The following is a 17,282-nucleotide window of genomic DNA, read 5'->3' as shown; positions in this document are numbered from 1 at the left end:
AGTTTCATCTCATCTAGAAGCCATCTAGATTAACACCTTCATAAAATTCAGACATCTTAAATATATCATTTTCAACATCCCCACAAAAATCTGGCTTTGGTTCTTCAGTTCAGAGGTGCTCAGACTATTAAGCTACCTGGGGAATGATGTCCACCTTAAAATAGAAATATTTTTACCCTTTTCACTTAAAATCCAGTAATCCAAGACAGTGAATGAGCTGTAAAAAAGTACTTCTTAAAACCAGTATTTCAAACATATTTTAATCTTCTTTATATCTTATTTCTATGTAATCCAATTTTTTTTTTCTAATTCTGTTTGTTATGCAAGTCCTAGAAGGACTTACATACTTCATCCTCTACGAGTGAGGGCTCTATCACTTCTTGTATTATGGCTAATGGAAATGATGAGAGCACTGCAGGTGCAGATGGAGACTCCAATTGCTTGAAAGGCCAATGCAGACCCTGAGGGGGGGCTATTTATTCCACGTTACACGGTGATCTTGTGTTGGCCAGCTTCTTGTCTTGGTTGTCTTGCCCAGATTTTGATTTCCAAAAAGACTTTACAACACCCCTGAAATGGAAAAAAGAAATAAACAAAAACATACTTTTAAGTAGGTTTACGTAAGTTGCTCTGAATCATTGCCCTCCCATCCACAAGCACTGTAACTGCTTTGTAAAGCAGTTCTTTCCAGTCTCCAGAAGCTTGTTCCCATTTTCTCTACTGGCAACACAAATCTTAAACTACAGAGAAACGTAAATAGTTCATCCAGGTCATGTTTGCCAACAGTAACACCATATTTTGATCAAATAAAACATTAATCCCATTGCATGCTGTCCACCTACCAATGAAGAATCATAAAGATCATGGGAAAGATCACACCAACAGTCACGATGATTCCAGTCACCAGGTAAAAGACCAGAATTGTATCTGTCTTTTTTCTCCTTGATTGCTCTGTTTCTATTCTCTTTGATTTTTCTGTTTGCATTTCTGAAGAAAAGACATACATGGTCATTATTATGTTCAAATTTTCAAATGAATCAGCCATTTAAACTGATGGACAGGACTGAAAAGGAGCAGGGCTTGATTATTTACTATCTATCTGATGTCTTTCCCAACCTTCAGGCCTTTACTGTATCAGCAAAAGTTAGAATAGTAGCATTTTATATCTTCTTTGCAAAGGCATATCTAACCAAGAAAGGTGCAAAGAAAGATAGATCAAGGCATGTGCAGTGGGACGCATGTCACTTAACAGCTGTGAAACACAAAGAACTGCAATTACTAAAGACAATGAAAAAATTAAAGTGGGAAAAGTATCTGTTTGGTACATGTTCAGAATTACTAATATAATAATATTTTTGCTGTAAGAAATGCTTTAATGTAGGATTTCAAGACATGTCCACATAAGATACATGAACTATAAAGACAGAGGAATTACTACAGGCTGTCTGCCACTCGAGGCAGGCTGACTTCTTTGTTCTGTGCCTGGTACCAGGTGCTCTGTCACCCAGGGCTGAGGCACCAAGGTACCACTGTGCTACTGAAGAATTCTAACAATGGTAATTGCTACAATAATAATGATAATAATGAAGCCAAAAGAGAGTATGCTAACAAAAGACCGGATTCAAGGACTTAAGTGCTGCTTTTCAGTTCCCTGTCTCTATCTAGGTCTGCAAAGCCTTTATTTAAAGCAAATAACTACTGAGCATGGAAAGTTGTTCTGCATGGCCTAGAAACACATAGTGAGGAGCAGCTACATGAAACCGAGAAGTGAAAAATGTAGCAAGGATATCAAGTTAAAATGCATTTTGTAATGCCGCAGCCTGTTCAACCATTCACCTGAGGAAACTGAGGGCCCCACCGTTCGTTACTTAGGCTGTTTCTCTAGGACCAGACATACCAGTTAGGAGATGACTCTAACAAACGGCCCAGGAACAATGGAAAATGCTGAAGATGGTCAATCAACTTCCCCCATCTGTTTTTTGACACTGGATAAAGAAATGCCTGGAAACCAAACCCAGTCACCTTGTTGTGAAATTTATTGACCTTATTCATTCAGTCACATTCAACCAAATCAACGAACTGTCAGGCATCTTGCCAGATCTCAGCAGCTTTGACAATTTTACACAAGCCAACCTTAATTTCTCTTTCATTTTCTCTCATATAGTTTCTAGAACTATAAGGTACTACCTCATTGCTGACTGGTATGCAAAATTCGTGTTCACACTGGTAGGAGTTCTGTGTAGCAGAATGAGTGCAGGAAAACCATTTCTATTCCTATTTCATTTCTACTTCTATATAAGGTCCCGTGCCACTGTCGTCACTGTAGTATCTAAGCAACTATTCCATCGCATCATTTGAGTTTCATTCTCCTGCATCACAGAATTTTCATTCTGTGATTTCTTTAAGAAACCACAGCTCATCTATAGGATTCTCCTGATCTTTCAGGACAGGTAAGAATGGTGAACTGGCTGAGAATGTCATACATAGTAAGTGTGAATAGTGGGGTTTTCATACAATGTAGGACTACCTGCTTTTAGACTAATTCACTTCACTGACTGGACTGTGTCTTTTCAAAGTTATATGAAGTTGTGGGGCATGGAGGTTAATGAAAATGATCTTTTATTTTGCAATTTCATTAATGTAATATATAATTTCCCCTTGGCAAGATATGAATTTAGAGCTCTAAGAATACCTTTGTTTACAAGCTGTAACAGGAGCCTGCTGAAGACAAAAGCAAGTTTCATGTTATCCACAGCTACTCTACTCAAGTTTTCTTCCTAGGCAAGATATTCTTCCAAGAGTTAAGAACCAGAACGGCCCAAGAGACAACCTGATAATACTGAGGGGATGCCTTCCAAGTAAACACGTGTTTAAAATGCAAGCAGGAAACAGACAGAAAAGCAGTTTCTCAATAAGCTGGTTGACAATGAGCAAAGACTGATTCACATCAGGTGCACTTTTAAGCCCCCGACTGCGCTCCAGAAGTCCAGGCAACACTCCCAATTAGCCAGTGAGAATTTTGCCACAGCCAGAATATGCCTTAAAAACTTCTTCAGCCGTTAAGGTTACAAAGATGTATTTAAATCAACTTTTTTAGAAAGTCCACTTAGCTTAGTAAAAGTAGGAAGAACAATTCTCTTTTGAAACATGCAAAGGCTAGTTCAATAACTTTCATCTTAAAGTCTACAGCCCACTGCAGGTCTGTGGACTACTTCACTATAAAGAATGACAAAAAAACCCCACTATCACTATATTCCACAATTACATTGTAAAATAAAAACTAAAATTGTGTGCACTCCACTAGACATTTTCTAGGGTTCTACAAACAAAAAAGACATTGATAACATATCTGACAGTTTCAACCCTACCAAAAGCTTGGCATTCTCAATTTACCTGTTGATTATTTATATTCATCTTAACTAAAAAAGGAATGCACTTAAATAAAATGCAAGGGTGAGATGCTGCACTTGGGTTGTAGGCACCGTTGGATCTAAACTATGAAGATCAATTTATTTGTGCAAGTCAGAACAAGGCAAGAGGGAAGGAAAACAAGGAATGTTCAGATTTAATTTTTACCTTCCACCAGTGCCTGATGATTTGAGGCCAGGTCTGTGGCAGAAAACCCAGAGTGTGCTGGTCATAGCTCATGGAAGTCCTTCCAACAGCTCAAACAGTCCAAGCACCACACGCTCCCTCCACCCCAGATCTTATCTGCTATGCCAATGGGGGGGCAAAAGGCTGGATTAAAGGAAACCAAAAGTGACACCCATATGGCCATTACCAGCTGCTAAGAAGCCTGACAGCTTTTTTACCTTCTTTTTGCCATCAGAACAATATACTTAATCTGAGCCACCGGCTAAAGACCTTAGAAATTTACTGTTTTCTTATCTGGGCCGAAAGAGATATATCACATACCCCTCTCACACCATGCGCCAGAGCAGGATAGCTCTAAAAGAGAGAGCACATTCTCTGCTGTGGTGTGGACTGTCAACTACATTTGCATTGTATACCAGTTTAACAAAGCTTCTTTGATTTCTATGCAGTGCAGTGCAGTGCACCTCTGTATTGTCCTCTGCCTTCATGGAATCCTCTCCCTTTGGAATTTGCTTAAATCCAAAAGCATTCAGAAGCATCTGCTGCCACTGCTATCATTTCCCTCTAGAAAATATCAGCAATACAAATTCTGTCTCTGCTTACTATTCAGTCATTTCTTCAATAAGAGAGCGATTCACAACACTGTAAATCCTACACATCGAGAAAGTGGAACACCTGCTTTTTCAGCACCATTTCAGTCCAAAGGAAACCCACTACTTCTGCCAGCAGCACTGTTCCTCTTCATCCTCCTCTTCCCTTGGGTTTTTCATTGAGCTGGAGTTCCTCCTAGATGTTGACTGTACGGCAGTGCTCCATCTACATGCAGATGCCCAACCAATCGTTTATATGGTCCAGCAGCCAACGGGAGTTCTTTCCACCAGTTTTCAGATCCAGAAAGTATGTATCAGTTTGGCAGAGGGGAATGAGATTCCGCCTCTGCAGACTGGTTTGGTTTTTGGTTTTGGTTTTTTTTTTCCCCCGTTAATATAATGGTGATGCATAGCTTTTTTGTTTCCCTTCTAGATTATCTATAAGCCTTTTTCTGTGTATTAAAAATGGATGGATATATGCTAATGGGAGAGCAGGATTACATACACATAGAGGAGATCCAGGCTCTTAATCTTGGGTACTGGGATTCCCCATTTCATTTCTGTGCAAATGCAAGGACAACATGGCCATGCTGATTACACATTTGTACAGTAGCCAGTTATAGAGATGTGACTTTCCTCTCTCAAGGAAGCTCTGGCACTGAAGCAGGAAATGAACTGAAGAGAGACGGGGGATAGAATGGCCTCTGAGACACAAAAACGCTATTGCCTCCATCTTCTCCACAGAAGTGCCACTAGACACACTCCCCAAACTCGCTGTCTCACTCATGAGAAGCGTGGAGCTTGGAGCACAGCTGGGATCTCAGTAGGCTGACACCCCTCACATAGCATCCTAATGAGGATAGCTCTCTGCTCTCACATTCCTCCCTTGCAGAGTCCTCCCTCCTCACAGGACTATTATTAGTAAATATGAATAACCCGCCTTCCAGCTCCAAAGTCTTCACAAAACACCAAACACCACAACGGGCGAGAGTGTGAAACAACACCCTTCAGTGTTTCAGGGTAGCGATTTAGTAAGAAGGACATATAGAAATGTCAGTTATTAAAAGATGGGATTTTCCTTGCAGAGATCCCAATAACTTTTGATGAAGATAAAACACTTTTTATCTTTCTGTTGTGTTTCTCTTGCTACAAAATACAAAGAGAACCCATCGGTCTGAATGGTTCTTAAAAAAAAAGGAGGAACCAAATTACGAAAGACCACTCACTTATGTAAAAAGATCATTACAACCGTTCATCAAAAGGTCACTGAGGAGTGCAGTGATCACCGGTAAAGGACACATGGAAGTTCTCCGTGCATAGCCTTTGAAATTAACTCATAGGAAGTTTTGCCACATGGCAAATACACACTAACTCCTGTGAGGTTTCACCTGCCCTTTTGCAACATGTATTGCCTTCCTCCCACACCTCAAAATCTGAAGCAGAAAGTGTCATGCCATGTATTTTCAAGTGGTGGCTGTGGGGCTAGGCTTGCAGATGGTGTTGCTGAATCTGGCCATGGCTGTTCATGTGGGTAACATCACAGCGCTGGAGAGAGGAGGAAGGATGAGACCAAAGCAAACACATTCACCCCTTATCGGCTGCATTGATAATTTTTAGCTCTGTTGACGACTTCAAGGCTTTCTCTCTAGGAAAGCGCCAAGAAGAAAAGCCAGCCATGGAGCAAGCACACTTCCCTGTCCTGTAGCTCTGCCATGAAGAAATGTATCTCTGTGGAATAGTGAAAGAACTGACCTGGGTGATAAGAAAGACAAAATATACAAACTTAAGCTTGTTGACTTGAATGAGGCAGAGAGATGGTGAGAATTGCCTCAGCTGGATTTAAAAAAAAAAAAAAAAAAAGCAATTTAGGAGGTAATAGAGAGGATCCCCTCTTTTCCTTACTAATACTGATTTGCCCTTTCAGCTGGTACCAATATACCTCCCAAAAATCTGTATAAGACCCTCTCCCCACAGACAGCGTGGCCTGTTGTACTGGGTGCCGGGCGGCCCCTGTGAGGAGAGGCCAGGGCCGCCGCGAGCAGGACATTCCAGCCTGCTCCGACTGACCGGCCTGGATGAGGTGGGCAGCCAGCCAGGGTGGGCCCACCACACCTGCCCCTGACCAGAAACCTCTGTGGCCAGTTTTGAACACTGGAAAAAAAAAATCTGGTTCAGTCCTGTAGATTACTTGGAAAAAGGAGATTTCCCCCCTCTTTCTGATCATGATGTTGTGATTCAGCCCTTCCTTACATTTCAGCTTGGAGTCCAGATAGACAAACAGCAAAGAAAAAGATGTTTGTTCAACAGAAAGACCTAGACTTTCCTGGAGTAGGTAGAGAAACCATCTTGCTTGACAGGGACGATAAGCTTAAGTCTCAAATTCCCCAACCCTCATTTCAAAAAAGTCTTTTAATGAGGAACTTGGAGAGGCAGCATTGTAGAAATGTTGTAGAAATGTTACCCCTTTCCAGAGCCTGGACAACACAGCAAGGCATGCTCTCAGAGAGCCGAGTAGCTCTGCAAAATACAAGGCAGCAGCTAAGAAAATATACATCCAAATACAAGGAGTCCAACTGTTGTCTTGTAGTTAAAATTTTAGCCATTTTCTTTTGCAGGCAACACTGCCACAACCACTGATGCTGTCAGAAGGATCTTTCTCATTTCCTCCTGATCCTGCTGGAAAAGTAAAAGAAATCTTCTGGTCTGGCTAGTCTTCCGACCATCCACAGAGAGCAAAACTAGGTCTGTATGCTGAAAGTCATTAATTTGATGCAATCTCAACCAAAACTTCAGCTGATAACTTCTTCTATGTACCTAATTAATGGTTAACCATTTCTAAAGTCCAACTAATGGCACTCCTGGGCAAGGAAAGCCCAGAAACACCTCTGTACAAAGCCAAAGGATGCTCATCTGGCACTAAGCACAACCACCCACTCCTTTTAAGCTACTTAATAAGTCTTAGAGCTTGTCATCTTCAGATTTCATAAATATTTTCTGAACCAGTAAATCTCAATCCTTGTAAGAAGTTCTCAGTGGATATGTCTGTTGGGCGGGTTTCATCTGACCACTTTTCACCAAAACTATTCAGTCACAGTTTAAATACAAGTGGGTGAGTCTTCCTATTGATGACTCACTGACTCAAGTCAATGGGACTATTTGCATGCTTAAGCCTAAAACAGATTATGTGCTCTGCTAATTCAGGTCTCAAAAAGGAAGCTTCCTCTGTACAAAAAGGAATGTAGAGACTGAATAGTGGGAGAAGGAAAAAAAAAATAATAATCTTTGGGTGTTTTGTTACTGCCAGATGGATTTAGAAAATGAATAAACAAATTTCATGTTACTGTACAAAGGCAGAAAGGACCTCAATAGAGATACAGGAAAAAGGGAGAGGGAAAAATGCAGGATTCCCAGGCCCAGACAGTTTTACTTAGGTAAACAACATGGAGGGGAGAAACACGGAGAGGGGTATCTCCAAGGATTTCTTCATTTCTAGTCTGCCATCATTTTGCATAAGACGTGAATCTACATTATTTCATTAAAAATTTTAAATTTCTATAAGCAAGACACTTTCACCCTTTCTCTGATTAGAAAAGATGGAGTTTCGGCACAGCTGTTCTCATGGTTTGAGAAAAGAGCACACTGCTACCTTTCCTGATGAAGTCAGCAAAAATCCTATTAGCAGAGAAGGTGAGAAAGATAGTACTGGGAAACTGGTTTATGATGTATTCTTTTTAATGTTAAACTTTGCTAAATCCATTGTGTATAAGCAAATTCCAGATGGCCACTAAAAGAAAAAAACTTCAAAGGGTTGCTTTCTTCCTTTAGTATTGAAGGGAAAGGGATACTTAACTGTAGAACCCATGCTACTGGGACTATGTGGTTAGTGAGACAAAAAGAAATCTCTGTTAACCAACCTGGGTGCATTAAAAAAATAAGCAGGTAATAGGAAAACCTTATTTTAGCTTGACTTTTTACAAAGGATAAAGAAAATACTCATTCCTGATACAAGGAACCTCTTTATTCCCATTCTGTCATTTCCTTTTATATGTCTTTTTTACTGGCCTGCATTTCATGACAGTCATTACCACAGCACACAAGCTCCTGCCCATATACTACTGGCGACATGCAATCTTACGAAGATTGAGTACTACATAAAAAACACAAGGCCATATCATTGGAAGACTGTAAGCACCTCTATGAGCTTACCAGCTTTTGCATGGACTGTGTATTTTATAGAGGCAACTGTATTTCCATTTTCCTGAGTTTCACACTGGTAAGTAACCAAATGGGTCTCTCTGCAAACTTCCATCACAGCTGAATCATTAGGAAGAATGCGTGCTGCCTAGCCATATATAAAAGGGGGGGAAAAAAAAAAAGGTTTGCATTTTTTTTCAAATAGATCTGCAAAGACAAGTTGCATCATGTCAGACACACAGAAAAGCGCTTATTCTGCTCCAACAGCTTTCAATCTGTCAGGACCTCTTGGCCCCTGGGAAAATTTCTCTCATCTCTTCAGCACCTCCTACTTGAACAACCGGGAAGGGCAACTTGGTGGTGATTTGCTGACACGTATTCACTCACCAGCCACTATGCCCAATTTTTCTGAAATAACAGTAAACATTACTCCCTAAAATTATTGTTTCCCTCACATAAACAGGAAATTGAAGCTGCTTAAAGGAGCAAAGCCATGCAGATCCTTGTACTACCAGCTCGCCAGTGAGAGATCAGGACTTATTTGCATTGTGACAGGAAAGGAAATAATCTGCCCAGAAGTCTGTATAATTCAGATGGAGCACGTGGTAAATACATGCAGTATGCAATTTTTCTGCACAAAGTGGGGTTCAATTACTCACCTTGTTTGGCATTAACATCTTCCAAACATATTTAAATCGATTTTCAGGAGGCATATAAATACAAGGCATCTTCACGCAGGCAAGGCCCTCAGAAATTGGTATTCCCCCTATAGGAGGAATTTTTAATAGGTACATCATCAACTATACGAAACATCTCTGTATAGATCATAAAGTTCATGATTCTTCAAACCACGGAATGTTACTTGGAAATTATCCTTTCCCTTAAAATTACTTCAAATACTTTTTGCTTGGTCTAGTGTCTGGAACGAAGCATATAGCAGAAAAATGGTATTTTACAGGGACTTGAAATCAAGCGCACACCGGTACAGAAACGAGATCTGAAACATTACTGGATTGCTTAACACAGTGATTGGAAGGTGGAATGCAATCACTTCATTCCACTTCCACCAGACTCATAGAGAACAAGGATGTTTCCTCTGAATCAACTTATTTGCTCTAGATTACTGTATTACAGTGTTCCACTTACATCCACAGTCTACCGCTGCCTGGCATTCCTCCACACGGATAATACATTTTGTTTCAGTCCCAGGGCATCCACTGGTTAACAGAACTTCTCGAATGCCAATCCCTTTTGGGAGGAAAAAAAAATATCTTTCACTCCACATTTCTTCATTTGCTTCATACTCTGTTTTTCCTTTCTCTTTCTTTATCCTGCATGTTAATATGTTGTATCTACCAAATACCAGGCAAAACAGTTCTTCTCAGAGTGCCTGCTAAAGCCATCCCATGTCGGTATCTAAGACTTCAAGACAGCATCTACTTCTGTCAGACTCCGCACTGTAGGGAGCCAGATTCTTAGAATCATCATGTGTCAGAAAAAGAATTCAAAATGAATTCAAAACTTTTCTTACGGAAGAAGAATTTGAAATGAAACTAGTATATGTTCTGCAAAACAGCTAATTCACTTTAAATATAAAAGCATTTAGGCTCCTGGCCTTTAAATGCACAAATCAGATGGCACAGAGGATCTTGCACAGACTGCCAACTCAGTCTGCCTCCAGTCTTGTGACTGTCTGAGTGTCTTCAACTCCCACCAAGGTCAACAAAAATTGAAGGCACTAAAAACCTCCTGGCACTGGGATGGAGGAGTTACCAAACAGCGACCAACAATAAGCGATACAAGAATGCCACTAACAGCTCCCAAAATGAAGCCTCTCAAGTATGGAGGCTGGTGGTCTGTAACATAGGACTTCTCACGAGAAACAGATGAAATAAGTGTTGACTACCAGGTCTCCACCTGCAACATACAGGGCCCTACCAAAGACAAAAAATGAGAGATAGCCTATCACAAATGTGTAAAGTTAACAAAAATTCCTATACAATGTTCAAGGAAGCAAAAAAATAAAAGTTCACTCTCACTACCAGGATTTCAATGGGAACATCCTCATTTTGACAATTACGAACAGATTCAAAACAAGTGCTATAATTGTTTTTGCCAAACAGTTCATTGGAATGACATAGCTTGTGGGGGAGGCAGGAATAATATGTTTAGGCCCAGTAAACATTGTAGGTTTTGCCATTTTTCCAGAAGCCTTTTGTTTACTAATAGGCATGGAAAGAGGAGAGTTAAACCCCACCTTGCAGTATAGTAAGAAATAGGAAATTGGTTTGAATATTGCATTTATGATGCATCTGCCTTCCTTAAATGTGTATTATATAAACCAATGGATTTCAGAATGTTTCAGAGATGTCATGTAACTCGTGAAACAGTACTTCAAGTGACAGAGGGAGACAACACCACTTACTGAAAATGACACAAAACGAGGATCGTTCTCCACTCCAGAGAATGTCTCATCTCATGGATGCAGAAACAGAGGTGTAAATGGCAGTGAACTGACACTTTTATTAAAGGCATTCCTCTTTCTTCGGTGCCATGTAGTTTTTTTTAGTTAACAAAAAAGACAGGAAACCTATGAAAAGCCAAAAGGCTGTCTTGATAAAATCTGACTGCTAGGCTAGCTCTAGTCACATTCATCAGGAAAAATCTCACCATATCTTATCTATGGGAATATTATAATTTGGGAAGCATATCACAACTGAAAGGGTTGATGGAAAAAAGCTCTTTTAATTAGATCTGCGAGTTCTCTGGGTACTCCTCTGCCTCTTCCTCTTGGACAGCTTTTTCTTTCATTACCATGTTTCCTTTCCCCACCTCATAGCTGCCAATGCTGATGAAATGGATCTACTCAGATGCTCTAACAAATGAAGTCTTAACTTCAACAAGTCATACAAGTTAACCTAACAGAAAACTGGCCACAATGCAGTAAAAATAAACTACTAAAATGAAATTCACCTTAGAGAAATGTAAATTAACAGACTGGTGGAGGAAGGGGAAGTGAAGAGGGATGATGCACAAAGAACTGAATACTTAGCAATATGAAAACAGCAGTTATAAGAGAAATTTAGAGGTAAGAGTGGCCAAAACAATTAGACCACAAAAAGACTAAGGCAAATTTGAGGCAGGTATGACGAGACATCATTAGCATACACTTTGATTATGCTTTCATGCCTCTGTAACCCTGGACTATAGTGACTAGAGGAGCAATGGATCTAAGCCACAGCATTACTGGGAAAAAATAAAGAAAATGGAGTCAGTTCAGAAAGCAAGAACTAGATAGTCGAAACTAGGGAATAAGAAGGAATATGAAGGAGACAAAAAGCTTACAGCTTTACTGGAAGAAGCAAGAAGCCACTTTTCAGCCTTTCAACAGACAAACATGCCATGCATTGAACAGCCTAGACTAGAATGAAGGCTACAACCACGATCTGAACTCCAGATATAAGATGATGCCAAATATGAGATGATGCCTTTCTCTTTTTTGTTAGAGCTTCCCTTTCCTGATTCTTCAGTAAGACTACATAATTTTCAGTATTAAAGGGGTTAAACATTTTGTATTGGGTCTGGCTGGGATGGAACTAAGTTTCCCCCTAGCAGCCCTCATAGCGCTGTGCTTTGTTTTGTAGCTGGAATGGCGTTGATAACACACCCATGTTTTGGCTACTGCTGAGCATCAAGGCTGTCTCTTCACACCCCCCAAAGGCCACTGGGCTGGGGGTGGGCAAGAAGCTGGAAGGGCCACAGCTGGGACAGCTGACCCAAACTGACCGAAGGGATATTCCTATTGCATACCATATGATGTCGTAATCAGCAATAAAAGCTGAGAGAAAGGAGGAGGCGCAGGCGGCATTTGTTATTAAGGCGTTTGTCTTCTAAAGCAACCACTACGCATACTGGTGCCCTACTTCCCAGGAAGTGGCTGGACATCACCTGCTGATGGGAATTGGAGGATTGGAGGATACTTTTTTTTTTTGCGTTTCCTCTGCTTTTGCACATGACCTTTGCTTTTCTTTATTAAACTGCCTTTAGCTTGACCCACAAGTTTTGAATCTTATTTTCTCCCCCATCCTGCTGAGGAAGGGATGGATAAGAGTGGCTTGGTGGTCACCTGGTGGTCAGCCAAGGTTAACTTACCTCAACATTAACTCGGAGGGACCAAAGACAAAACTGAGACAAAATGTAGTGAAATTCCCTGAAAATAAGGAACATTTGAGACATCTGCTAGAGGGGTGGGACTTAATGAATAGCTTCTTAGTATCCAAAAGATGTGTGCATCAGAGCAAGTGAGGTTATTAAGCATACGGGGATACATATACGGCATTGGTATACAGAACATATAAGCAGATTTGAAATTATGAAATTAAGAAAGAGAAATATTAAAGTATGTAGAAGCAAAAAAAAAAATCTCCTAAAACCATAATGTCCTAGTATTGGAAATAGGAGGGAATCAAGGAAGTTCTATCTTTGGAAATATGAAAAAGTGACTGGAAAAAGTGAAAAGGCATACTCCAGAAAACATGAGAATAATGGGGGCAAAAACTTGTCTCTCTTTTTTCTGTGGTCTTACGAGAAGCTAAATTTGTTCAGAAAAAAATTAATAGCATTTCTGATTCAAGACTGCTTCTTGGCAATATAATTACCACCTCACAGGAGCTTCTATCACCACCCTAAACGCAGAGATGTCTTCTTATGGCTCATCTCATTTTTCCTCTCTCCCTTCCTACTCCAGAATGATACCTCTCCTCTCCATTGCACAATTTATAAATTGTACAAATGTGGAATACAGAACAGGCTACTGCAGGCAAGCAATTTTTTGGCAATATTGTATGTGGGAAGACATCTGTGAGAAGCATCAGAAGATCTTTCATCTTCTGAACATCTCACAGATGTTCACAAATAGCGAAAATTGTTACTTTGGGGAAGGCAGCTCATGTGCCAATAAACGTAGGGAACTGGTTTAAAATAGGAGCTTGCAGGCTGTGAAATTAATAAAACAACAGATCTGACCTAAACTCCTAATGACAATCAGCCTGATTGTTTTTGTTAATTATAGTTATTGGCAATTGAAATCAATGAGAGGTGAACGAGGGCAAGCAAATTACAACTGCTAAATTGCTACAGTTAGCACTTTTTTTTTTTTTCCAAAAACAAATGACAATATGTTTTATTCATCTGCTTTGCTACTTACCACATGTAACTGTGCATACTCCAAATTCTACTTCCATGGACACACTGTCATTCAGACCTGAACACAAAGTCTAAAGTTACATGTCTTGATACAGTGAAAGGGGTGGGAATGCCCGATTAACCGGAAACTTACCCCTTGAGATCTATACTACTTTTTAGTTGAAGTAAATGTGCCAACATTTTTGCTTTCACTAAGTAGACCAGAAAAAGAAGACATTTATGAAAAAATTATCATAAAATCCAGTGTGAATAGCATTTGTGTTTCAACCTTAAGATGATTCTTTACAAGGAAAAAACGTATCTTTCTTATAAACCAGCCTGTGATGTTAAATTAGCCTACTGAGTGCTCTGGGAAGTGCAGTGTCTAGGTTCTATGCAAATTATAGGTCTTCCCTGAAAAGAGTTAAGAAAAAAATTAATTAAACAATATTCAGTTAACTCACTTCCTTGTTCTTTCTGGCTAACGTACGCCTTCCCACATGATTTTTTCCTCATCACACTTCAAGGTCAGGTTTAGACAGCCAGCACAAAGATGAGTCAACCAGGTACAGTATTTTAATTAGGTACTGGGGTTTTAATCACTGTGATTGGGTTCCTTCCATTTTTTAGTGGTACTTTGAGGTTACAGAATGGGTTTCACAGAATGTACAAAAGCAAAAGGTTCCCATCTCCATCTGGGATTCAAATCTGGATTATATATTTTATTCTTAATAGCATGCAATTTGAATGCTTGTTTATAAGGATACTGAGATACAGTAACTGTTCCATAGAGAAACTAACTCAGTGAAGCTCCTTTGCAAATTATTCATTAAATAAGCAATAGGTCTTTTCAATTCTTCCAAATGCAAAGAGAAAGTCACTATGACTGTTTTTACAAGTCTACACTGCCAGTCCCGCCTACTCAGATTATTTTTTTTCTGATAACAAATACTTACCAATGTAAAGTTTGCTTTCACTGTCTCTCAGTTTTTTATATTCAAGAGTTATGTTTACAAAATGTTATTTCTGTGCAGCAATGCAAGTTTATATATCACTTCTTGCTACTAAATCTCTGAGTAACATTTACATTTTTCACACACTATCCAAAACTTTAAATTTCTCAGGTTGAAAGGAACAGATCCATTTCTCTTGCAGTCAGTGATACACAAATATAAAACCTTTATTCCTCCATTGTAAAGGATTTACACTACAGCAGCCCGGTGCATTTTCCACAATGATACACTGATACTGAACTCTTTTTCCCAACATTATAAATGAGCCATCAAAATCTTACTCTTCTGTTATCTCTAACTGTCTCTATGGTTTTGACATTTACTTCAGCATATAAGCTGTGCTCGTCAGAACAGTCTTCTAGTGTATGCACAACAATCTTTAAACAATAACTATCCAGTTGAATGATAAAAAATCCAACCTTAGCCAAAACATAAGGGTAAAAATGATAAGACTAAAATCCTATGAAAACAGAGACAACCTTTAAAACGGCTAGTGTATCCTCAAATTCTATCTCTAATGAGCATTAAAAGATAACAACTTCTTTAGAAGATGGTCCCCACCATGGACACCCTATCATGTTTCTTTTAGCTTCTTTTAAATTAATAGGGCAGTCAACAGTCTTGTCTAACGACAACCACTACAGCACAACAAAGAGGAGGAGGAGAACTTAAGGACCTTGTCTACAGTTTAAATACAGTCTTGTCTACAAAGACCTGTTTTCATCTTGTTACTACGAGAGTTGAGCTTGTTTGCTTGTGCAGAATAAATGTAAACATGCAAAAATGAATGGGAGGGAGGGCTACGACAACTTCAGATGATGTAAATTCTCAAGTCAATAGATTTCTGACAATTCATATCAGCTTATGGTAAGCTCCAAACCTCTACCTCAAAAGTAGGCAATACTGTGGTTCAATTTTGCGGTGACAAGCCGAGTGTAGCCACAGCAGGGTGTCAGCATTTCTGAAACCAGAAGCTGCCATTTCCCATCCAGACACAAATTTTTAAAAAGGAAGAAGAAAAAGCTTTAGAAACAAGAAGAGACACAAAACTTCAGATATTACTAATAGAAGGTTGAGAGACTTTGCTAACCAGTGAAAGCAAACTTCTCCTAATTATAGGTGAAGTTATCAACCATGATACCCTTTCAGGTGCTTCTGGCTTCAGGAGCACAATGTGGAACAAGACTCTTTTGTCAGAGATACATAATGATGAACTGACGTCGTGGTTTGGGCTGGTTTTGACTATAGCTCTAAATAAAAAAGATACTGTATTTTCATAGTAGTAATACTCCAAATAAACCTTTAAACACATCTAAACTCTAAAAGCTGTTTGGTTCTAAATTAACAAGTTAATCAGGAATCACCAATCTTGATTTCTGATTTAATGACATTTTTTTGAAAAGTAACAAAAGGAAACTTTAAGGGAAACAGGATGAGAATCATGGATAATCCTCTGGCTAACAACAATTTTTATATGAATGTTATGAACATTCCATGCCCATGTCACAATATGAAGGTTTGCACTGCTTCCTTTACTTGCATTTCCTCCACACATTTTAAATGAACCAAAATGTTAAGAAAGCTTCCGGTAAGAAACTACAGATCTTTCTACTTATATAAGATGGCTGGTTCCAGTTGCATCAGGTTCAGATAAAAATATAGTGTCAACCCTATGCAAAACGAATTATGTATATAGCTGCCATTAGCATTAATAGGAGTTATATATGTAAATCCCACACATGCTGAGATAAGAATGTGCTAAGGAACTGCATTTACATTCCTGTCAGGGGGCTGCAATTAGTACCAGCACAGCAAAGGCAGTCTGTGTTCCTCTCTACGTTTGGAAGCCTTGTAAAACCTATGTAGAACAGAAATCTTTGCCATTATGCACCGTTTTAATTACAAGCCACATCACAGCATACATGCAGAATATTGTGATAAACACTTTAAAAAGCCCACAAAAGTCCTACTAAAAATGTTCTCAGAGAGCACACAAAGTCATGGCTGTGACCCCTCGGGGAACTCGCTCACTCCTGAGTCAGGCATCTCACCCTTGCCCAGTGTTGTGGCTTTGGTACTCAGGGGGTCCTGCGAGCTGCAGGACGGGGAGCAGCACTGTTCCATCCCCCCCGAGTGACACCACAGGGGGCAGCTAAGGGGACAGACACCTTTCCATGGGCAATTGGCTTTCCACTTGGCAGCCCATCAGCGGTGAACCTGTGCGGTTCCTTCGCTCCGACGGCTGATGGGAGGGGGTTTGCGCGTACCCCGAGCCCACACCTTCGGCTGCCACAGTGACCGAGCAGACCTGGAGCTTTCCCCATCTCCCCACCGCTCCCCACTTCCAGCAGGGCCCTTCTGATGCCGCATGGCTTAACACAGCACTGAACACACCGCGACACCTTTCAGCGGTGAACCTGTGCGGTTCCTTCGCTCCGACGGCTGATGGGAGGGGGTTTGCGCGTACCCCGAGCCCACACCTTCGGCTGCCACAGTGACCGAGCAGACCTGGAGCTTTCCCCATCTCCCCACCGCTCCCCACTTCCAGCAGGGCCCTTCTGATGCCGCATGGCTTAACACAGCACTGAACACACCGCGACACCTTCCCACGGCCTGACTGTGGCACCGGGGGGGGGGTCGATACACCCCACGGCCTGACTGTGACACCGGGGGTATCGCTACATCCCCGGCGGCGGTAAAGCCCGGA

The 17,282-nt window shown here is 40.4% G+C and overlaps 1 protein-coding gene across 1 annotated transcript in view; it reads right to left on the bottom strand.

Annotated features, from left to right (window-relative positions):
- Positions 1-476: 476 nt before the first annotated feature.
- The window catches only part of SPACA1 (sperm acrosome associated 1), a 17,237-nt gene continuing 431 nt past the window's right edge, over positions 477-17,282 (bottom strand). The window contains exons 2-7 of the mRNA XM_009887530.1: positions 13,585-13,641; positions 9,525-9,626; positions 9,038-9,144; positions 8,391-8,526; positions 843-987; positions 477-570 (exon numbers count right to left, since the gene is read on the bottom strand). Coding sequence (XP_009885832.1) covers positions 477-570; positions 843-987; positions 8,391-8,526; positions 9,038-9,144; positions 9,525-9,626; positions 13,585-13,641 — 641 coding nt within the window. The remainder of the gene's footprint in view (positions 571-842; positions 988-8,390; positions 8,527-9,037; positions 9,145-9,524; positions 9,627-13,584; positions 13,642-17,282) is intronic.

This window comes from Charadrius vociferus, unplaced genomic scaffold (genome assembly GCF_000708025.1).
Source record: "Charadrius vociferus isolate BGI_N301 unplaced genomic scaffold, ASM70802v2 scaffold185, whole genome shotgun sequence".
In the NCBI taxonomy this organism is placed as follows: Eukaryota; Metazoa; Chordata; class Aves; order Charadriiformes; family Charadriidae; genus Charadrius; species Charadrius vociferus.
The sequence above is the reverse complement of the archived record's forward strand: the minus strand, read 5'-3'. Positions and strand labels throughout refer to the sequence as shown.